The sequence below is a fragment of the Borostomias antarcticus genome (assembly GCF_949987555.1).
Source record: "Borostomias antarcticus genome assembly, chromosome: 7".
NCBI classification, from domain to species: domain Eukaryota; kingdom Metazoa; phylum Chordata; class Actinopteri; order Stomiiformes; family Stomiidae; genus Borostomias; species Borostomias antarcticus.
Window position 1 is genome coordinate 8661566 of NC_140240.1, and position 24587 is coordinate 8686152.

At 44.4% G+C, this 24587-nt stretch overlaps 2 protein-coding genes across 2 annotated transcripts in view; one reads left to right on the top strand and one right to left on the bottom strand.

Annotated features, from left to right (window-relative positions):
• The window catches only part of rnf207a (ring finger protein 207a), a gene marked incomplete at its 3' end in the record, with an annotated part of 28723 nt that extends 7432 nt beyond the window's left edge, over positions 1-21291 (bottom strand). Inside the window, exons 1-8 of the mRNA XM_084441318.1 lie at positions 21176-21291; positions 20674-20855; positions 12828-12960; positions 4307-4451; positions 3983-4064; positions 3377-3452; positions 3037-3162; positions 1949-1995 (exon numbers count right to left, since the gene is read on the bottom strand). Coding sequence (XP_084297444.1) covers positions 1949-1995; positions 3037-3162; positions 3377-3452; positions 3983-4064; positions 4307-4451; positions 12828-12960; positions 20674-20855; positions 21176-21187 — 803 coding nt within the window. The 5' untranslated portion in view covers positions 21188-21291. The remainder of the gene's footprint in view (positions 1-1948; positions 1996-3036; positions 3163-3376; positions 3453-3982; positions 4065-4306; positions 4452-12827; positions 12961-20673; positions 20856-21175) is intronic.
• A 906-nt stretch (positions 21292-22197) lies between these two features.
• Positions 22198-24258, top strand: rpl22 (ribosomal protein L22). Its single transcript, XM_084440815.1, has 4 exons — positions 22198-22221; positions 22836-22946; positions 23223-23347; positions 24069-24258. Exons 1-4 carry the CDS (start codon positions 22210-22212, stop codon positions 24211-24213), a joined length of 393 nt encoding a protein of 130 aa, XP_084296941.1. The 5' UTR covers positions 22198-22209; the 3' UTR covers positions 24214-24258.
• The last annotated feature ends 329 nt before the right edge of the window (positions 24259-24587 follow it).

Consider the following 24587-nt stretch of genomic DNA (forward strand, 5'->3'; position numbering starts at 1 on the left):
CCTACAGAATGCAACCTGATACTCTCTCTCTCTCTCTCACACATACATACACACAAACACACACACATGCATGCCCAACTACATGCATGCATGCATGCACACACGGTACGCATGCACACACACACACACACACACACACACACACACACACACACACACACACACACACACGCACACACAGTGTGTGGCCTTCTGCTCTGCTGTGGTGGTGAACTGGCTCCAGGCATGTAAGCTGTCACACACACACACACACACACACACACACACACACACACACACACACACACACACACACACACTCCCATCATCATCACATCTCCCCCATGAACCACGGCCATAGAACTATACAAAGTGCTGCTCTCTCTGTCGTATAATATAATATATATATATACATGTACCATGTCTTTGGTCATCGGTCTAAATAAACAGGTACAGTACATGCACTGTGAGCACTTCAGCATATCTACATAATGACAAATAAACATCCTTGAATTTGATTAATTTGATTTTGATGACAGAGAGAGGAGGAAGGGACTGCCATGGCAACCTCACTGTGGTCTTCTATGACTACATTCTCTCTGCTGTCTGCCATTGATCATTCACAATACCTACATACAATACCGACATTTACAGTAGCGCTTACGGCAAGTCAATTGTGTTACTTCCGCCCACAATGCCAATCAAAAACCACACCCACTGACTAACTGATCGTTGGCTGCCTTAAAGCTACATTCATGGATTTTATTTTACCACTAGATGGCAGTAAGGGACTTGTTTACAAACAAATGACTTAGGCGAACGGCCAGAGCCATATAAGGCATGGGGGGCAGAGCAAAGTCACAGGCCGGCTATGGACAACACTGGCATACATGCTGGAATAACAACAGCCAGGCGACCAGTAGGGGTGAGTCATTGAAGTAGGACGCCATTAGGACGTTATGGCTCAATGAAACAATCTGATATCAGGTGGTTTTAATTAATGTTGACAATGTGTATAAAATCAATTAATGCAGCTTTAATTTCAGCTCCTGAGCAGAGCAGCGCAACGTGGCCTGCAAGTCGAGAACCAAAAACTCGATCCGTTAGTCAGTGGGCGTGGTTTCTGATTGACATTTTTGGCAGAAGTAACAAAAATTGCTTGCTGTGAACAATAAATGTCATTTGGGTATTGTGAGTGATGAATGGTAGACAGAAGACAACACAGCCCAGTTGATTATGAGAGCAACACTGTTTCAAATAAAATGTCAAATCAAGTTTTTCATTACCTCCATTTTTATCATTTCATTTTTGTTACTTCCGCCCTTGAGGACACTTTCCTTAAATGATAAATGGCAATTTTGTGTTATGAATGATGCATGATGCGGGAAATTATATAGCTCCGTTTTCATACCACAGCTGGTTTAATCAAATCGGCTTTAAATTAATCAAATCACTTGATAATTGATCGTTCTATCTTTCATTTCCCTTCCATTTTTATCCCGGCCCCAATCTATTTTTCAATGCACACGCATTTCAACATCTCCATTTTTCTCAATTAATGTTTGTTATTTCCACACTAGTGGAGCATTAGCCTGATGCAGTACCGCCTACCCACGCCGTCCAACCGCTATTCGCTGGCATGGCTGACAAGCGGTGTTTATAAGAGGTGGTAAGGTGCGTTGGCAAGTCAGAGGACCCGAGATCGAACCCGCAGCGTGACCAAGCGAAGGAGGAAGTTGACACCTGTAACGTGCATAATCACTACACAACTCCCATTAGTTATATTGTCTACAGCCAGTGCTTGACATGGACTGAAAGCGGTGCTGGTATTCACCGGTAACTGTTTATATTTAGGTGTGCCGGGGGCTCCGCGGGACTCAGCTTTGTGGTGAGCTCCTTGCCCAAGTCAGGCACTGTCCGTCCACCACTGACCACCACAGACCCGTGTCACAGCAGCGCTCCTCCGTACCTCTGTGCTGCCTTGAGGAGAACCTTCTTCCTCTCCGCCAGCCTCTCCTGCGGGAAGACAACACAGCAGAGACACGGGTACGTTCATCCGTCACTCCATTCACGACCAGTTTACTTACAGGTACATTCTCTACAGTATGTGCCTGTCTGCTAAGTGCTTTATTATATGATTCACTCAAATATCATATTATAGACTACAGGGATAGCTAACATATAATGCCCTACCATGTAGGCAACATCTGTAACTATTTATCTGCTCTACTGATAGTCATGTCTCTCCTAGGAAGTATTTAAGCCCATGTTTATTGCTCTATAAATGTTCTTATCCAATAGACAAACATTTTCCAGGAGCTTGCTTGATGGTCTCGTTGAGAGAGGTCAGGGAAGAATTTTTACTGCTAATTTTTTTTCGGCCCATGGGTGAATTGTATTTTTTCTTCCCTCTGGAAAATGACCTATGTTCATCCCCCTTTTGCACTTTGTAAAACGCATTGTGTTGCCTCTGTGAATGAAATGCGCTAAACAAATAAAGTTTGATTTGATTTGATTTGAACCACAGTCTTTATTTCAGTATAGGACCTGACTTAACAGTTTCCCTGAAACGGTTCCAATGGGATTGGCTCCAACTGTATTTTCATTGGGTGCTGGTCTACTGCAGCTACCAGCAGTGCTTTCACAATCAAGACAAGAGCGACACCTAGTGGCGAAGGATCATAACAGAATCATGTACATAAATACACAGCGAATGGCAGTCTTTCACAGAGCCCATAACCCCATTATATTGATGAACTAAATGAATTATTTTTGGAGTAATTATTTCAGATTAATTATATCTGGAGCATGCCAATGGTTCAAAACTCACATTATCAAGAAGTACAGCCAGGATCCTCCCTCTTAAGCATTTATTGTATTTATATTTTGCTACTCTTGCACTTTGGCTTTAGCACTAGATTATGCTCTTGGTCACTTGTTTAGAAAGGAGATCTCTTGTGAGTTCCGGCCAGTAGCAGTACACTTACTACTACTTTGGATAAAAGCGTCCGCTTAATGACTATAATGTAATGTAATGTAATGAGAACAGTCTTCGACCTGCATGCTGTTGAACAGGGAGCAGATGGCGGTCTCCTCTTCCTCCACGTTGACACACACCTCCCCCACCATGGCCTTGAGCAGGACTATCGCCTCGCGAGCCGATGTCTGCAGCTCCTTCACCGCCTGCAGGGCAGACACTCGCTCTGTTCACACAGCAAATAACAGGCAGCACACCAGCAGGTGTGTGACACACACACACACACACACAGGAGCAGGGAGAAGAAGGAACGCCAAGGCCATGGTCGCGTATGGGGCACTCTCTCGAACCATTCACACATGGGTTAACTCGAATAACATTTATTTATCTATTCGTGAGGATCCCATTAGCTTCTCTCACCATCACAGCCTGGTCCAGGATCTCACAGCCCTGCATGTGTGCTGTCTCGATGTCGATGCAGTGAGTCCGGTTATCCCTGTGGAATTCAACATGAATATGAGCGCCGTCAGCAGCAATTCCATTTAACTTCAGTCAAGATGGAATTTCAATATACTCACCGAATACATAGAAATGTACTTTCAGCCCTTTGAGATTGTTGTGAGATTGAAGTGCTTTATAAATAAAAATATTATTTACATGAGCGTGTTCTTCCAGTCTTTCTGTGTCGGGTGGATAGCATTTCTGTGTGTGTGTGTGTGTGTGTGTGTGTCTGTGTGTGTGTGTGTGTGTGTGCGCGCGTGTGTGTGTGTGCATATGTGAGTGTGTGTGCGTGTGTATGTGTGTGCATGTGTGAGTGTGTGTGTCTGTGTGCGAGTGTGTGTGTGTGTGTGAGAGAGTTTGTGTGTGCGCGCGTGTGTGTGTGTGCATATGTGAGTGTGTGTGCGTGTGTATGTGTGTGCATGTGTGAGTGTGTGTGTCTGTGTGCGAGTGTGTGTGTGTGTGAGAGAGTTTGTGTGTGTGTGCATGTGTGTGTGAGTGAGTGTGTGCGTGTGTGTGTTCACTCACACTTGCATGTCTCTGAAACACTTGATGCAGAGCATCGACTTCTTCTCTGTGGAGAACATGATGTAGGCCTCCTCGTGGAGAGCTGTGGAGACAGACAGAGGTAACATCATTGGTTCACACCTCAAAACGTCCTCACACAGTTTGGAGACAGACTCTGTGGTCACACCACTGCTTCTCAACTTGGTGAGTCTCAAACTCCTAGAACCACTCCCCTCCGGTAGGAGGCTGCGGTCCATCAGTATCACAATGATAATGACCAGGGACTTATTAACACTTACAGTAGCCCTTTCTGTGGTTAGAACCCAGCACAGGTGGTACACTCACAGCACTTCCTGTGGCCGTCCTTGGTGCGTTTGGCCAGTGACACGATCTCATGGTGGGCAAACATCCTGGCCTGGTGTGTGCAGTCCCTGCAGGCTCCACACAGGGGCTGGCTACACGTGTTGCAGTAGTACATCGCCCCCGTGTCCTGAACACACACACAGAACACACAAATGGTACAGCAGCACACGCAAGCACATACATGTACATGTACAAGTGCACATACAGGAACATTCTGATATTCATATTCTGTTTGTGTATGTGAGGTATCTGTGTATGAGGTATCTGTTTATGTTATGATGTATCTGTTTGTGTGTTGTGAGGTGTTTGTTTGTGTCTATGTGAGGTACTGTAACTGTGTATGTGAGGTATCTGTTTTTGTGTACAGTATGTGAGGTATCTGTTTTTGTGTACAGTATGTGAGGTATCTGTTTGTGTCTATGTGAGGTATCCGTTTGTCTATGTGAGGTACAGTATCTGTTTGTGTATGTGAGGTATTTGTTTGTGTACAGTATGTGAGGTATTTGTTTGTGTGTAAAGTAGGCTATGTGAGGTATCTGTGTGTTGTGAGGTACCTCCTGGTAGTGTTGTAGTCAAGACCACCTAAACCGAGACCAAGTCATGACCAAGACCAGAGTTTATCGAGACCGAGACAAGACCAAGACTTTGAGGGGTTGAGACCGAGACAAGACCAAGACCAACGCTGTGCGAAACCAAGTCAAGACCAGGACCAGACCAGTACGAGTCCCACACAGCATGGCACCAATGTTTCTCGGGCCTAGTGGCCCATAGGGCAGGAGCCTATCTCCTGTTTCTGTAGCGTGAGGCAGCTTGATGTACAAGTACAACCCCTGGACATGACGCTAGTATTGTGGGACAGCATGACACACTTATGATAAAATGTGGAACATGCAAACCATAAAGGCACTCCTCAAATTGAAGTTATTGGTTTGAAGCAGGATGTTTTACATAAATAAGACAACAAATAATTTAGACAATGCACAGGCAGACAGAGTGATATTCACGCAGTTGTGGTCTTGACAGTCTTGAAATGAAATACAGATTCAAAGTATTTTGAACTCTTTGTCTGAGACCGAGACAAGACCGAGTAAAAACCAAGTGGTCTTGAGACCAAGACTGGTCGCGAGTACTACAACCCTAGTTGTGAGGTGTTTGTGTGTATGTGAGGTACCTGTGTGTGTGTGTGTGTGTGAGAGAGAGGTACCTGTGTGTGTGTATATGTATGTGAGTTACCTGTGTGTGTGTTTGTGTGTGTATTTGAGGTATCTTTGTTTGTGAGGTACCTGTGTTTGTGTGAATTTGAGGCACCTGTGTTTGTGTGTATGTGAGGTACCTTTGTTTGTGTGTATGTGAGGTACCTGTGTTTGTGTGTATATGAGTATATGGCGAGAACGCCAACTTCAGGTAGCCTATAACGGTAGCCTAATAGCTAGAACGACCGCTATATGAATTGGCTTGTCTTCTCTGCGATCATCAGAACCGTGTAAAAACAACCCCACAACTCGTGTTTTCTCCTGGCGAATAGATGCTAAAAATCAAATTTGGAGTGGACCAGAAGGCCTTATTGCATTATATTGAGTATTTGGTTAGCTTTGAGTCTAATTAATAAAGTCTAATTAATGAAGATAGATAATGTTAGCTGTCTAAACATCCACAAACAAGGGCCTTTTTCAAAAGTTGAAAATATATGCCGCCAGTCTCTTCATCTGATTTTCCAACTAGAAAGTACATTTCCTGGAGAAAATGTGAGGTGGGATAGCTGCTGCAGCTGTATGTAACAACTACTGCTAGTACTACTATGGACCGGGCAATCTCCATGCACTGGCGAAGACCGTGTGTCTCTAACCCACTCAGGGGCTGATTTGTGGGGTCCATGGCATGGACAGTAGCGTGGTGGCGAGACTCCGCCCCCTCAGGTCAGAGCCAGTCAGAGGCAGTGCATTGACCTCCGGGCAATCTCCATGCACCTACCAGCGAAGACCGTGTGTTTCTAGCCTACTCAGGGGCTTAGTTGTGGGTTCCGTGGCGTGGATAGTGGTGTGGTGGGAAGACTCCGCCCCTTCAGGTCAAAGCCGGTCGTGAACAGTGTACCCCTCTCCGGGCCAACCACCTGCCCCCACTGGCGAAGACCGTGTGTCTCCCATTCAAGCGCTGAGTTGTGAGGTCCATGGTGTGGCGGCGAGACTCCGTCCCCTCAGGTCATAGCCCATCGTGGACTGTTGGTGTGTTCAGTGTGTTGCTGTGTTCAGTGTTTTGGTGTGTTCAATGTGTTCAGTGTATTGGTGTGTTCAGTATGTGTGTTCAGTGTATTTGTGTGTTCAGTGTGTTGATGTTCTCAGTGTGTTGCTGTGTTCAGTGTGTTGGTGTGTTCAGTGTGTTGGTGTGTTCAGTGTTTTGGTGTGTTCTATGTGTTCAGTGTATTGGTGTGTTCAGTGTGTTTGTGTTCTCAGTGTGTTCAGTGTATTTGTGTGTTCAGTGTGTTGATGTTCTCAGTGTGTTGCTGTGTTCAGTGTGTTGGTGTGTTGGTTTTCTTAGTGTGTTGGTGTGTTCAGTGTGTTGGTGTGTTCAGTGTTTTGGTGTGTTCTATGTGTTCAGTGTATTGGTGTGTTCAGTGTGTTGGTGTTCTCAGTGTGTTGGTGTGTTCAGTGTGTTGATGTTCTCAGTGTGTTGCTGTGTTCAGTGTGTTGGTGTGTTGGTTTTCGTAGTGTGTTGGTGTGTTCAGTGTGTTGGTGTGTTCAGTGTGTTTGTGTGTTGTGGCGTGCTGGCGAGACTCCGCCCCCTCATTATTGCAATCCCCAGCACAAACTACACAAGGTCAGGTTCACAGTTCAATGTGTACCTTTAAGATACCTTCCAGGGGTGCGTTCAAATTCAGCGAACATAGCGAACGTTTGCGAAAGTTAGCGAACTATTTTCCGTTAGCTTTGTGTTCGCTGCAAACGTTTGCTAACAGAAGCTAATAGTCTGGAGAGGTAGTTTGCCAGTAACGGAACGAGGACCACAATGGACCCAGGCTTACTGGAGATTTGCTCCCAGATGGGGATTGTTGCGTTTATGCGAACTATTTGGAACGTTCATTAAAAGCCGTTCAAATGTGACCGTTTGGAGAAAACATGTTTGAGTCGAACGTTCGCCTGTTAGCTGAATTTGAATGCAGCCCAGCTCTCTCCTGTGAACTGTCCCCATAGCAACCACAGCGCAGCAGCACAGCTCTACAGCACCAAAGCATAGAACACACAGAATTCACTAACTCACTCGCCATACGTTTCAATGGGGTGCGCAGTTGCCGAACAAATTGTCACACAGCGAAAACTATAAGTCACACAGCTTAGATACTTGCATTGTACGAATCAGCACAGTTGTGTGAACATTTCAATATATAATATGTGTATGAGCTGTTAAAACTGTAGGCATAGCGACAAGTTAGAAAAAGAGTAAAAATGCAAAATTAGCAGCTCAAAGGTTAGAGAGCGTTGCCATACGTTTCAATGGGGAGCGCAGTTGCCAAACAAATCGTCATACAGCGAAAATCACATCAGATCAAATCAGTATCGCTTAGATACTTATATTGTACGAATCAACACAGCTGTGTGAACATTTTAATATATAATATGTGTGTGAGCGTTCAAAACTGTAGGAGTGCCAGCTGAACATTCCAAAAGCAGTTTCAAGCAGTTTCAATGGGACAAAAATTACTACTAAAAGTTAAATTACTACAAAACTATAAAAAATATAAAAAATCTGAATACATCCGATTAATAGCTAAACGTCATGAACATTTTAAAGTTTGAATGAAGTTTCTAGCACAAAGTATGAAGAAGTAGTTAAGCGGCAAAAAAACTGGGGAGAACATAATAAGTAAGAAAGAAAGAAAACAGCATACAAATAATCAAGGAATATGTATGTTGTCATGCTGTTTCACATTTCGTTTTAATGCTTTTAATGTCTAATTTGTAATGCTTTTAATGCCCCCCCCCCCCCGCAATTTGGTTTGGAAATGATCACGCCACGGAAGACTCATAAATTTGAACTAGGTTGTGTAGTAGATAGATAGGCTACAATAAATTAGGACAGATGCACATTTACTGAACAGCACAGACAAAAGTCGGACATTAAAAACAATTGCTCCATACACACATATATATATATATATATAATGTTTCACATTTCGTTTTAATGCTTTTAATGTCTAATTTGTAATGCTTTTAATGCCCCCCCCCCCGCAATTTGGTTTGGAAATGCTCCCTATTTCTGAGGTCCCAAGGTTGGTGAGTATGGCAAGCTATAAGCTATTAATACAAGCATACCGCTCAAAAAGGGCTTAATACATACAACAAACTGATCAGGCTAATCATTTTTTAATGAAAATGACCACAAGACAACCTCCTGTGCATAGTTGAAATGGTAGTGGGATACGGTGATAAACTGGAGTGATCATTTGACAGCAATTATTAGCCTTTTCCAGGAATGGACAGAAATGGGATATTTTTAGAATAACAGGAATTTATTCACATACAATGTAAAGGAGTTGATGTGTAGCATGAAGATGAAACGATACACTGAGTTTGGGTGTTTTCAGTCAACGTTGGCGTTCACCGCTTCCAGCTATCGAATGGCCGACTGGTGTAAGATGGATAGCCTAACGTTAGAGAGATAAATGTAGGCTATGGTTATGTTAATAAAGCTAACAATGATGTTGTAACATGCATGCAGCACTGCCGATCTGATCTGAACGATTGATTCATTATTACCATGGATCGGTATTGGGATTGATCAAGGGCGAGTGTGAAATAGCAGCCAGGAACTCAGCGGGTTATCCGAGATGCGGTAGCCGCGGCCAATGCTCCTGCTGGCGGGGAGTGAAGCTCTTCAACTCGCCGGTCACTGGCTCCCTGGAGGAATTGAGCCTGGCTGCAATAACGTTATCGCGAACGGAATGAATACCATCTACTAGCAAACAAAACATGTTCAATTATATTTAACCTGTTAAAACTAAGATGCCAGGATCAAAAAATAATTTCTCCAATTGATATATTTGACAAAAACAGGTTAATATGCAAGCCGGTTTTCATTGCTAAATCAAAGCGGGGAGAGCCGGGAACGTGCGTCTACATTTCAGATAAATGTGAACTTTTTCGTGGACGCGCGTCGGCCAGAGAAACTCAACTGCGCAAGTCAAAAGTCACCGGAAATAGCCAAGTGACTACAAATCTAGCCAAGATGGCGCGGTTCAATAGGCCTTCACTTTAGATTTCGAATCCTGGGGGCTTGGTGCAACGTCATGTGTGAAGTGCATTGTTCAAAACTCACCCTATGCGGGAGAAAAAAAACTACTGGTCCACTTTAACTAGCCAGGTAACTTGTTGTATTGTTAGGAATTAGCTATGCCGGGACCTACACATAAATCCGGATCGCAGAAAAGGAAGGAGAAAAAACACAGGGAGCAATCGAGGGCACTGGACCCGAATAAACAAAATGTTCTTACAAACTTTTTTGTATCAGTGCAGAAGAGCCAGGGTAACGTTAAATGCCAAGAAGTAGAAGAGCTAGGTAACGGAGAGCATTTATGGTGACATCTGCATTGCGCTGCGGATATTTTGCACACTACCTGTAAATGTAGCAGGAGGAGAGAGATCATTCAGCAAATTAAAAATAATAAAGAATTATATGCGCTCCACAATGAGTCAGGAGAGGCTCAATAACCTGGCAATACTCTCCATTGAGTGCGAACTGGCTCAGAAGATTGACTTTAAAGACATTATAAAGGACTTTGCATCCAGGAAGACCAGGAGGATGTTGCTATAAGAGCATAATCTAGTGCTGAAGGCAAAGTGCAAGAATAGCAATCAAAGTACAGTGCATACAATATAATACAATACAATACAATAAGTGCTTAGGAGGGAGGATTGTTGTAGTACTTCTTGAAGAGATGAGTTTTTAGCCTGCGACGAAAGATGGGCAGCGACTCTGCTGTCCTGACATCAGTGGGCAGTTCATTCCACCACTGCGGGGCCAGGACAGAGAAGAGCCGTGACCGTGTCGATCGACCGCAGGGGCCTCGGAGTGAAGGGGCAACCAGTCGCCCCGAGGTAGGGTTCCACTGTGTCAAACTTCCACTGTGTCATCAGCTGCTGACCCCTCTTCCCAGAGCAACCGACGTATTTTCAACCGGAGGTTTCGCGTCGCCCTGATTCAACCAGGTGTTATGCGGAATTCTCTGACCATCAGTGACCAGATCCGGTGGTCACTGATTTCCGCATGTTAATACACCGACATCTGTGATCACCGAAATGTGTGACCCCCCGGTCACAAAATCCGATGGTCACACATTTTGGTGCGTTAATACACAGAATACAAAGTGTTACACTTTGAAGCTTCAAAGCACCGCCACCACCACAGAAGAAGACATATAGGAAAGGAAATATATAGGACAAATAATTTCACTCGGACAGAATCAGTTATTTAATGGTAGCGCCAAAACCCAGCATTTGTTCAAAATAGACCCTTTTGCTTAAGTAAGTGAAGTTTCATGTTTATCTGACACTTGTAAATATGAGCGCCTCTCCAAATAGGCCGACACCGATTTATTTTGACGGAGCAGCAAAGGACTGTTGTCTGGCATGAGCGAGCGGAATGCGACAACGGGACTGAGAAGCACTAGAGTAGGCCTACATACATGGTAATTATAACCTACCAGTGGAATTAGTGACTTTCAATATCACGTTCAGACTTGGTTGAGATAGAACCCAGCTAGCCTAAACACTGATTAGTGAAGTAGGGGAGTAGGCTATTGTGTGCTGTGCCCTAAGGGGGTGGATATATTTTATCGTCTTGTCATTCTCTTCGTGGTGCTTGACCATTGTCATATAATGGCTCTGTAGTTTATTTAGTGTGTCCCTAAAAGCTTGGTTGTTTCGGCCTAAATATTGCCCTCTTATTCGCTCGCTCTCAAATGATTGGCCTTTGTTGATGTGTTAAAAAAAACATCAGTAGGCTCCCCAGAACTCCTGCCCTTTTCTTTTTTAAATAATATTCTCTATTCTCAATAATCGAATTCTGTCAAAATGTTCCAATATACATTTTTATTAGGCCTAACTACACTGCAAATCTTTAGTGTTAATATTAACTGTAAATTAGAAATTACACACAAAACAGACATGCAGGATTGCTCCTCATTATTACAATTCTGTAACTGTATGACTTCAAATTTTATTTGGTACCGAATTTACCAAACTACGACCAATGTGTCCCGTCGGCTTTACGTAGGCTACTGTGCTAGTAGGGAAGAGCCTGAGGTAAAGAGGAAGAAGCTTTAAGGTAGGAAAATATACTTTCTACATCTAAGCATTGTGTTTTGAGTGTAGCCGATCTTTGTTGACCTGGTTGTAAGGGTGTGTGTGTGTGTGTGTGTGTGTGTGTGTGTGTGTGTGTGTGTGTGTGTGTGTGTGTGTGTGTGTGAGAGAGAGAGAGAGAGTGTAAGGGTTTGCAAAGTCCAATTCTCTGGACTTTTTCTGGGGCCCAGTCATTACTTTGCACGGGCCTGATTGCCGCCACCGGCAACGCACAACCAGCGCTCGAGACTATTTTGCCGCCACCGGCAACTCAACCAGCGCGCGAGACGCGCACTGAGGAGAGATGCTCACCATAGGACTACTGTCTGACTCGCGGGGCAAAATGCTAATGTTTAGAGGCAGCATCAACCAACCAGCTTCAGATTTCCTGGAAGGCGGTTTGAAATAAACTTTTGTCGCTCATTCAATGCGAGCTGGATTAGACCTAGTCCAGGGCGATATCCTACAGATAATTATCTATTTATTATCTATAGGATATCGCCCTGGACCAGGTCTAGAGCTGGATCAACAAATGGAGATAGTCGTGTCAATGCGGTGGAAAAGGGACAAATTAATGAACATGGATAGCCTAACGTTAGCTGCAAGTAGCCTAGATGTCTAAACTCCAAGGCAAATCTCAGTTGCTTCGCCCGAGAGAACATTTTCCACTCTGCGCCGGCATGGATAGAGTTAAGCACAACAGAAAATAAGACTGACACCTCTCATGCTCATGGTAATATTTTGGATAATCTTGACATTGATGCCCCAATGGGACCTTTTCAGTTCCAATCCGAGAGAAAGACTATTTTGGAGTTATCTGATGCAGGCAGCAGGTAAGACAGTGTTTTGTTTAAGTTTTTATCTGCCGCGTATGCAGCAGGCATGGTCTTTGGAGATTGGGCTTCATGCTGCCGTTGGGCAGCCAGCATGCATTTGTCTAAGAGTTTGATTTTGGCTTTAATCTAGGCTACGTTACATCCATGGTGGTGCCGCTGTGCAGTAGGCTACAGTTTATTGGTGCCATTGTGACAGCCTAGGCCTAGTCCAGCATAGCAGTAACAGTGTTTTTTACAGCAACCGCTGATCAAAATACGTTTCTCGCGTTTGTGTGTATGTGAGGTACATGTGTTTGTGTGCTCTGAAGTACCTGCGTTTGTGTGTATGTGAGTTACCTGTTCGCTACTCTCTCTGTCACAGTTGGCACACTGAGCCGGCTCCTCCGTGTCTGAAGAGTTGTCAACCAGGAACTTCAGCAGCCGATCCTCTGGGGGGAGGGCATTCAGCCCCTTAACTATAGAAGGATACCTGTCACATACACACACACACACACACACACACACACACATACACAAACACACATACACACACGCTCGCACACGCACACACAGGCAAGCGCACACACACATACACACACACACACACGCTCGCACGCACACACACACACACACACACACACACACACACACACACACACACACACACACACACACACACACACAGAAAATCTAAATGCTATATTCAACATTTGCCATAACAATCACATAACAGACTGACAGTATTTGTCCTGTTTTAAAGGAGTAGTAAAGGGAAATGCATGTTTAGCCCTGTTTTAAGGTTACTTATGATCATATACAATGGTTCAGATCAAAATGTTGACAAAGCTAGCATTTTCGAGAAAGTTGATAATTGCTCTACCACCGTTTTGGTCATACAATGGATGTGGATGGGCATCTTGAAATATCATTCAAAAATATGTTAAACTCTCGATTTCAAAGACAAGTAACTCACCTAGGTGTTAGTTGGCATTCTGACATATAATTCGCCATAAAGTAAGATTCTAGTTCATCTGGAAAGGCTTTTTTAAATATTTAGCATAGAACTATGTAGTCGCAGCACATACGTGTGTAAACTTCCGCAAACTAGGTAGCCTAGCAACATAAACAATGGCCGTGTCCGAAATGCCTGCTACTTGCTATATAGCAGCAAGAAGTAGCATGCTACTTCAAAAATGTGCCTGCTACCTACGGCTACGGTTTCTGGAGCTCTGTAGCCTGGCTGTACGATCGCGAACTTGTGAACAAAATAAATACCACATACGAGCAAATATGACCTGCTCCGCTATAATGAAACTGTTAAAACTAAGATGCCTGGATAAAGAAAGAATTTTTCGAAATGATATATTTCACAGAATATAACCAGAATATAAACTAACCACAGGTTCGAGGTCTGGGTAACTGAACGCCTTTTCGCCTCAGCGTAACGACGTAACCCACGCATTCCCGTCACCTGACTCTAGTAGCATGCTAGATTTTTCTCGCCTGCTATATCGTTTTTGTGGAGTAGTAGGTACTATATAGCATGCTACTTCTCGCCTGCTATATAGCAAGTAGCAGGTAGCAGGCATTTCGGACACAGCCAATAACAATAGCTACCGTAAGTAGTTCCGCTTCCTGAATCCCCTCTGTGGATTGATCTACACATCTACAACGGTCGCTTGAATACAAGTCAATGGATTTCATAAAATGATCAATAAAACCCTACAGGATTCATACTTTGCGGCGAATTTGATGTCAGAACACCAACGGACACCAATTACACCCTCGGTGAGCTTCTTGTCTTTGAAATCGAGAGTTTAACATGTTTTTGAATGATTTTTCAAGATGCCCATCCACATCCATTATATGACCAAAACGGTGGTAGAGCAATTATCAACTTTCTCGAAAATGCTAGCTTTGTCAACGTTTTGATCTGAACCATTGTATATGATCATAAGTAACCTTAAAACAGGGCTAAACATGCATTTTCCCTTTACTACTCCCTTAACAGCTGATGTTATAAACGGATGAACTATGTCGCATTGATGATGATGATGCTGCATTCTTCTGACATCCCAGGAGGTGGTGCTCTATCATACCTATTGCACTACAGATACACTTCAGCAGATTTATAATAGGGAATGATTCTATTTTATAGCAGACAGAAGGCATGGCATCAAGCTCATAAACATATTATGCTAATTAATTGTAGCGCACAGCTTCACCAGCCAGAACTCTGCAAGCGCACTGTTGCACATCCTGACATTTAAAACCCAGCCTGCTTATTCATCAACTTATTCAGATGAGGAACACACTGTATACTGCAGTGCATTCTTGCAACTTTGTGGGAAAGAATCTCTTCTAGATAGTGAAGAGATTGTGAAGAGACTGTGAGGAGATTGTGAAGAGATTGTGAAGAGATTGTGAGGAGATTGTGAGGAGATTGTGAAGACTGACCCTTTTTGAGTGAACAACTTTGAATCTGAATGGTGGCAAGTTCAAATGGGTGGCAAGTTGTGTGTGTGTGAGGTACCTGTTTGTGTATTGTGTGTCCTATTTAGGTACTAAATTGTCCTACTACAATTTGATGTCATGATGCTCTGGTCTTATTGCTGAGGCCCATCTCGGAAAACGGCAACAATGGGAGCCTGTTCAGACTGAATAATGGAGTGAAACAAAATGGCAATTCAGTCTGAGTGTCAGGCTAGAGGAGATGGTGAGGGTCATGGTGAGGAGATTGTGATGAGATTGTGAGGAGATGGTGCGGAGATTGTGAGGAGATTAGGAGTAGATTGTGAAGAGATGATGACGAGATGACGAGATGGTGAATAGATTGTGAAGATCATGTTTCACACGCATACACACACACACACACACACACACACACACACACACACACACACACACACCCACACACACACACACACACACGCACACACACATACACACCCCTCTCCTCCCTCCCCTGCTCTGTTTATCTAGTTTTCATAGCAACAGTGTCTATTGTGTGCTACTAATAGCAGCACAGTGAATTCCTAGATTACATGGTCCCGGAGTGAGGAGGAGGGAACGGTAGCGGGGGCCCATGCTGAAAATAACACCAAACAGTGTTAGGCCTGGTCCAGGGCTGGCCCCATGGCCCCGGGAGATCCCCCGCTGACAGGGGAGCGCCCACAGGGCTGATCTCAGACTCATGAGTCAGTCTCTAAACACTGCGCTCAACTAGAGACTGAAGACATCCATCCAGGTTTCGTTGCTGCTGTAAAAGTAGGTGGAAACAAGGTGTAGCATGGACCAACGTAGAACCCATTACATTTTGGAGCGGATCTGAATCACGGGGCGGGTCCACAAACCACCCAAACACGTCTGGCCATTCACCACCATTCTTCTTTTTTTTTTTACCAGGATTACGCAAAAACTACCAGACTGATTTGCACGAAACTTGGTGGAGGGGTGTAGCATGGACCAACATAGAATCCATTACATTTTGGAGCAGATCCAAATCACAGTGCGGATCCATGAACCGTTTCTTGGTTTGTCAGTTTGTTAGCAGGATTACACAAAAACTACCAGACCCATTTTCATGAAACTCGGTGGAGGGGTGTAGCATGGGCCAATGTAGAACCTCTTAAATTTTAGAGCGGATCTGATTCACGGGACGGGTCTACGAGTTTCCCAAACCCTCCTTTTATTTTTTAGACCACGTTTACACTAAAACTACCAGACTGATTTTCAAGAAACTCAGTGGAGGGGTGTAACATGGGCCAATTTAGAACCCATTTAATTTTGGAGTGCACAAAGTCACAGAATGCATTCAGAGGCGGATGTCTGTGCTCTCTGAGCACCATTTTTAGTTTGTTTTGATTCGCCACCCCAGTTAGGGACGAAGATAGGTGGAGGACATCATTTCTGGTAAGGTGGGTCCTTCACGCTATTGGAGATGTACTGTAGGCAGTGGTTCTGATTGGTAGTGTCCATTTTAGGCTCTGTTCTATGGAGATGTCTCCAGACATTTGGAGGCGGAGCTCTCCAAAGTCTGGCATCGCGAGACCGGGGTGATCTCCACTGGAAACAGACAACACAGCCTGACTGCTCTGTACTGGACTACTCCTGCTCTGTCTGCTGATACTTGCATATTAATGTACACTTGTATAATTGTAATTAAGTACACCACATTTAAGATTGTGTACAGTGTCTCAAAACCTTTTTATGTGATTCCTGTAGAGAACATTCTAGGGTCATCCGAATCCCGATTCGGCCTGAATGAAAATGACATCGGGTGTTTGATTAAATATCAGAGTTCTGACAAGATGGCACCGGGGCCACAGAGGTGCCTCTGGCGGACCGAACCACAGCAGGACAGAGAGCCATCCGACCCTGGCAGTTGTGTGGCTGGCCAGGACAGGGCGGCAAAGCTCTTCTGGACCTCTAAAGAGCCTGGCAACATTCCACAACATAGGGACACATTTAACTACAGTCTTTCACAGAATCGCAAGCCCCAGGGCTGCACAGCCCGCAGTGAAAGTCCTTCAGCCAGCAGTAAAATGATCTGACTACTACTAAATGATCTACTGTATACTATGTTAACGGGCTGTGGACAACGCCATCCTCCACCAACAGGAGATACCAGATGCGACAGCAACATCAGTCCGAGTTCAGGACCCTCTCTGGTGGTGGAAAAGACTCAAAATCAGATTATTCTTATTTAGTGGGTAATCTCTGAGAGCGCCCTCTATCGCCACAGATCCCCCCCAGAGGACCAGAGAGTCATCTACACAGAGTTAATCCTGGGGGCCTTTAGGTGACATTGTCAGCGATGAGTCACTCTCCCGTTCGAGATGAAACAGATAGGGGGAGACTTTAATTACACCGAATCGCAGGGCTTCACTGCCAAGATACCAGCGCGGGCTTGGTTGTCGCGTGGCCGCCCCAGCGGAGTGCGCTCGCCATGCGGAGTGTTCGGCCTGGGTAGCTTGCCTAGAATCAGAGCCCTGGATGACCCTGCAGCTGTCCCAGCCCCTCAGGCTGCCCACCACGCTATCGTACCTCACCCCTGCCCAGCCTGATCTGGCCCGGGTCACTCAAACCCCGCACAATGCTATTCGACGGCAAATACTATCCCGTTATGTGAAAGTCCTAACATCCTGGCACTGCAGACAGGTTCGGGGAGAAGACCAGAGACTTCAACCGACACCACTGGTCGAGCCGAGAAAATCAGAACCCGAGCATGAGCTCTACTGGCTTGACTACACATCCAAAATAGGAAAAGTTTGCGCTCTTTGATTCTGGCTGATTGGAGACTCAAACAGGTGCATAAGGCGAAACAAAGTGGAGAAAAATCAAAATGAGGAATGGCCCACACACTGTTCCTTATTTTGATTTGGCTACACATCCACCATACAGAAGTTAACTGTACGTATGCTGGGAAAAGACTCCGGTGAAAAGCTATCTCTAGTCTAAACTAGTCTAATTCAACGGATGTAGGTTTTGGGGAAAAGCCTTGTCATCCGTTTATTACTGCCCAGTCAGTGCCAGCGGAATATGTTGTCAGCCCAATCAGATTAAATCTAGACTAGGTACAACAACCACCTAGCAACCGCTCCGCTGGAGACGATTGTGATTGGAAGAAATACAGTGTTTTTCCCCCCTATCCCTGAATGGTAATAAGTCCAGCCAGACCTTTCTCCAGTGCTTGCACAGCATAAACAAAGTCTGGAGATAGTCTTACATAGCCAGACCTATCTCTGAACTGACACAATATAGTTCCATAACTGTTCAGGTAGAAAAGATATGGAAGTGATAACGCTTCATCAAGAGGTTTACCATGCCATACCATACCCTGAAACCACAGCCAAACCAGCTGTGAAAACCCTCCCAACACAGATATTACATTAGATTACATTGCATTACAGTCATTTAGCAGACACTTTCATCCTAAGTGACTTACAATAATTGCATTTAAAGGTATAACATAGCAATTTTCACTTTTTGTTTAGTTTGTACATGCTATTTGCACAAGAGGACATTGAAGAAACAATAAAAACAATAAATATATCTGTTTTGTAGTTTTGGAGAAACTGGCAGCTTAAAATTTTCAGTCCAATTTCACTCGGGTTGAAAATGCCCCCCATTTGTGACATTTTTCCCTTTCTTGACGTCACACTAAAGTGGGAAAAACATGCCCCCACTCCCCTACACCCGCCCCCAACAGAAACCTGTCTAGTTCTCGCACCTGCTGTCTTTGCGCCATTTCACCATCTATCGAACACGGTAAGTCAGCTCTGAACTTTTTCTCCTAATCTTGAGAATAATTGATTAATTGCAGTCTCTACTCAATGATGACCACCTCTAATTTTAATATATTTTGTGCATACGTTTTATAACTGTATTTGTGGTTGACATACAAATTGGGACGTTTTTACCATGATCTCCGTCTATGATTAGTATCAAACCTAGCTACTGTTAGGTAAACGAAATGTTAGCTGAATTGGCAACAGTTTTTAAAAAGCTGTCTGATCCAGCTACTGTAGCTATCTGTCTTTATCCAGCATGTTTAACGATAGCTAATGTTAGGTACATTAGCTAGCTGTGTTAGTTATCCTAGCATGCTAACCTTAGCTCTCAATGCATTTGCTTTTGATAACGTTAGTCCTCCTGTGCAATGGCAGAAACATGTACAGCGCACTACATGTGTATATTGTACCCTTCCCCGGCATTAAGCAGAATTAATCAGGTGCAAACTGTAAGGTTTCCGAAGTGATAGCCTACCAGAACTGTTGTGAGTGTGCTGTGTTGCATAGACCTATTAGGCAACGTTACGAAGTCTCCCCAAGAGTCTCCCAATTGTTATCTCTCGCTCAAACTACATTTGATAGGCTGTAGACTTACTGATAAATAGCCTATTGTTGTAATTTATGCTGTTTTGTATATGCAAACTAACTGCTATTACTAATCGCTTTTATAATTTGTCCCCTTGTCTTGTAGCCCGATCACTAACTACATTTCCAATACTGGGACTCGGGAGGTCCAGGTCCTGCGCTTCAGGGCTCTGGAGGTGTGCAGGTCCTGGAGGGCAGGTTGCAGCCAATGTCACTTTATGATATTATTACAAATCCCCGTTTTACGAGAAAGTAGCCTATGTCTTCATTTTATATCATGTTGTATGCGCAACAATTACCTCGGAAAATAAAGACGTAGGCCTAGGCTACCCGTGCCGTTTTTTGTCATGTATTTATTCTAGAAAACATAGCCTACAGTATTCTCACAATGAGATCTTCACGTGATCAAACATACCTAGGTACTGTAGTCAGTGTACTACTACTCGCCAGAGCTCACAAGTGCATCTCCTTTCCACACAAGTGACTAGAGCATAGTGCTAAAGCCAAAGTGCAAGAGTCGCAAAATATAAATACAAATAGTTGCTTAGTAGGGAGGATCCTGGTACTTCTTGAATAAGTTAGTTTTAAGCTTGCGGCGAATGATGGGCACCTGCGGGGCCAGGACAGAAAAGAGCTGTGACCGTGTCGATTGACCACAGGAGCCTTGAACCCGTGTAATGGATTTTAACTGATCTAGTCAAAAAGGATTTACCAAGATTCGCTCAAACAGGTTAAGTCTGGTTTATTGAGAAAACAATACGAGCGCAAGGACTTCCTGGACAACGCAACGAGTGGTTCATCCAAAGAAGTGCTGCCTCCTGATCTTGCGCTGCCTTATATTCAAGCAAAACACAGGTACGGCGCTTCCAGGATGTGATTGGCTAACCCATTGTACGTCATATGAAATGGCAGGCGTGGCCGAGAATACAGACATGTGACATGGGAAAAGGCGGCAATTTCTTGGAGACAAAGGGACAAAGGGACAAAGGATGGTTATTCTGGTGTAGACAGATTTCTAGGTGTGTGGACCTCCTGGAGGCCATCCTGTAGGTTAGCACAGCTATGTGAACGGTTGGACAAAGGTTTAAGGTGTTTGGAATAGAAAGGTCTTGAGGCCAGTTGTAAAATTCTATGACACCCGTCACCCCGACATAGCAGAGCGAAATGGTCGGGAGGGGGTGTAGGTCTGTCAGATATACTATGACACTGATAACTTTTAAATTATTCACCAAAAACCATACGGGGTACTTTAAAAACCACAGCTTGTGTTAAATATAATGTTGATTACTGTACAAAATCTGACAGAGAGAACGTCCATCCCTTACCCACAGAGGGGGCAGTTGAGCCGGCTCTCGTTGGCTCGGCCTCGAAGGCAGCGAGCACAGAAGATGTGGTAGCAGTCCAGGAGGCAGGGGTGCTGGTACTGCTCGTGGCACAGGTGGCACACCAGGGGGTGGACGTCACACAGATCACCCGGTGGACCAGAGAACTCTTCTACTCCTGTCATCTACACAGAGCAATTGAAGGGAGATAATAATAGAGACGGTTTAATAACTAAAATAATAATAATAATAATAGAAACAGCAGCAATAATAATAATAGTAATAATAATAATAATTTATTTGAAATTAGTCATGGAGGGAGTACCTAGAGGCTACAGTTATGTGTCTGTCTCTAATCATAGCCCACAGATAACCCAGCGTACTACTGTAAGTTCACAAGGGTTCAATGTATTCCAACTACATCAGTCAGCTGACCACACCGAATGTTTAAAGGACTGAATGTGTCTTTCCTCTAAACTCAATAATAAGTAAACTTCCCACTTACCTCGCCAGCCATATTACGAGTATTCAGAGTTGTTGTGCTGAAAAACCATAATCCATTGAAATGATCACACTATGTCACATGAAAGTCCCATCATGTGGTGTACAGTACTGTAGTGCTCTGTATCCCCCTTTCAACAACAGAAGAGCAGGCTGTGTAGAACTGTAATTGCAGCGGGTCAGTCTGTGCTACACGGTCTGTTCTTGTCTGTGGACAGCACGGAGCGCTACTGTCTTACCTATCACTGGCCTATCAGCTATCCACAGCAGGAATGGCAGCAATGCAGAGACCCGTTAAGAGCGGCACGATGGGGTCCTGACGCCAGGCAGCTGACAGGCCCGCTCCCGATGCCAGCAGCCATTCCTCTCACAGAGAGAGGGAGAACACACAGAGAGAGAGAGAGAGAGAGAGAGAGAGAGAGAGAGAGAGAGAGAGAGAGAGAGGGGGGGGGGTAGAGAGTAAGAATAGGGTGGAGAAAGTGGGGGAGAGAGTGACTGGGGTAGAGAGGAAGACTGGAGAAGAGACAGAGGTAGAGGCCGAAAGGGGGAGAGTGAGGGTTGTTGCCAAATGTACGTTACAACCATGTGTCTACTCTCCCAACAACAACGGGGGAATCAGATATCCCTGCCCTCTCAGCCAGGCCCAGGCCCAGGAAAACATGACAGCTATCCATGGGAAATATATATTGCCAGTCCTCGGGAATTGTATTTTGTTTTCAGTTCAAGTTATTCAAGTTGTACAACCGTAGGCCCTATACTGGAATTTCTCCTACCACACATCACATCAATGGCATCATCAACAACACTATCATCTATCTTGCACATGTTTACAATGTCAGTCCACATCATAAACAGATGACTGTTTGTAAGCAGATGTCTTGCATATTCTTGCTTCAACATACAATCAGATCATTGTAAGACATGTAGTGCTCATTTTGGAGGTGGGAGGAGACACCGGTGTAAAAAGGAGTTGAAAATCTTCAGAAGAGGGATAATACTAGACATACCTGGCATCCCGAAGTAAAGGTCTCTTTCACCATGGCCCCCATCGTGAGTACATTATGCTGGAGTTGAACCTGGGAAAGTAGAACCTAAAGTGTTGTACACGTTATTTATGAAGCTAATATCATATTTTTCTCACAACGACCAGAGCTGAACTAGCATACTGCGTTGTTTAGCCAAGCTAATGTAACACGTTACCCAACATGATGATAGCTCAACATGCGGAATTGTAGCTAGCTAGCTAACGTTAGCTAACTTGTGCCACCCTAGAGAACTAGCAATTAGTTTGCAACAAGTTTCGCTAGCGAGCTAACTAACGAGTGTGCGTTCATGTGTGTTTGTGAGTCAATGGAAGCAAACAGTGTATATTTATTTGCTACAAACCTGACTAGTTACTAGTTACTAGACAATTCCCCTAGAGATGACGTTGGCTTAGAAAGTCCCTTCAACTCATTAGCTAGCTAACGTTCGCTATTTGCCCAGTAGGGCACACTGAGCTATTCAGTAGCTACTGACTAGCACACAGGTAGAGCGGCTTACAGGCCAGATGCCTGCCTATTACAAATAATCAGTTCATGTTGTTAGCTAGTTAATATAAGTTTGTGTTAACGAAGTTAGTATCTACTTGTTGATTGAGTGACTTCTGTGATGTCTTGATGTAGAAGAAGCTGGTGACCAAGAAGCAGGGTGGCAAGCGGAAGAAGCAGCACCTGAAGTTCACCCTGGACTGCACCCACCCCGTGGAAGATGGCATCATGGATGCTGCCAACTTTGTGAGTTAGTTAGCCTAGTAGTAACCCTATCTACTGTGAGTTAGTTAGCCCAGTAGTTAAAGCCTCTACTGTGAGTTAGTTAGCCTAGTAGTTATACCCTCTACTGTGAGTTAGTTAGCCTAGTAGTAAACCCCTCTACTGTGAGTTAGCCTAGTAGAGTTCAAACTACAACTCACCACCTACTCAGGACTCATGAGGACTCTGTTACATGTAGCTGAAGGAGGTTGCTCCCCTCTTGCTGACACATGAAGGCGTGTCTGGGCTTGTCTTCTACAGGAGCAGTTCCTACAGGAGCGCATCAAGGTAAATGGCAAAGCCGGGAGCCTGGGTGGCGGAGTGGTGTCCATCGAGAGGAGCAAGAGCAAAATTGGCGTCAACTCGGAGGTGCCCTTCTCCAAAAGGTATGTCAGGAGGACTTGCATAGTGTTTTGTTTTTCTGTTGATGGCACAACATGCATCCAATGTGATGACAGTGGCCTGAGATGTCCATTGTCTCCTTCAAGACTTCTAGGAATTCCTCTTTGGTTTAACGGTAGGCTAAAGATGTGGGTTCCCATGGGAAGGACAGTCCATGGTTTGAATCTGACCTTGGACATGAGTCTTCAAGGCAAAGCTGTGATCACTGATGTTCACCTTTTTACCACGGCTCATCTGGGATAGTCATTACGTTTAGGTGAAATTGAAAAAAATAAGCATTTCTAGGGTAATCTTATTACCACAGGGACTGAATCGCCATTTTGTTTCACTTCATTGTTCAGTCTGAACAGGCTCTCATTGCAGCCGTTTTCTGAGATGGGCGTTACTGAAGAGGGAGTCCTCAGCAATTAGTTCTTCCCCTAACCGATCACATTGCGCAGTTTAATTTTGTCATTGCATTCAAAGGGCGCTGACTGGCCTGGTTGGAATTCCAACCGAGAAATCACTCTGGATGACAGCCTTTCCAGACCCTGAATTGCATTTCGAAAATTAAGGCGGGCGTGTGATTCAGGGGCTGGAGCCGGTTAGGTGGCTGGTTTTGTGTGTGGAATTAGGACCACAGTCGAGAGAGTTTGCTTGCTATGCATTATTCATGGTGGGGGGGTTAATTGCTTAAAAACACCTCTGGTCTTCCTCATCTACCAGGTACTTGAAATACCTCACTAAGAAGTACCTGAAAAAGAACAACCTGCGTGACTGGCTCCGCGTGGTCGCCAACACCAAGGAGAGCTACGAGCTGCGCTACTTCCAGATCAACCAGGACGAGGAGGAGGAGGAGGATGAAGATTAAAAATTGTGCCATTTATGCCAATAAAGTGTCAAAATGAAGAAATTATATAGTTGTCTGTCTTTGCATGGGTCAAATGTCCATGTAGGCCTACAATGCCTATAATTGTAAGGCCCTACAGTACCAGAACAGAAAGGACAACTTTGCTTTTAAACATAGAATGTAATTTAGATATAGAAATAATTGATACAGAAAGCTAATTTATCAAGGACGTTTTCAGTAGCAGGGCTTTCTAAATGCCCACGTTTTCTTTGTTTCCTGTGGTCCCTCTCACATGGGCATCTCTGTTCCAGCAGTGGTTACCTTGACAACACTGTAGCGAGCGAACTGTCCAGCTCGTCGGCGAAACGGAAGTTGATGTCGATACTTTGTTTCCA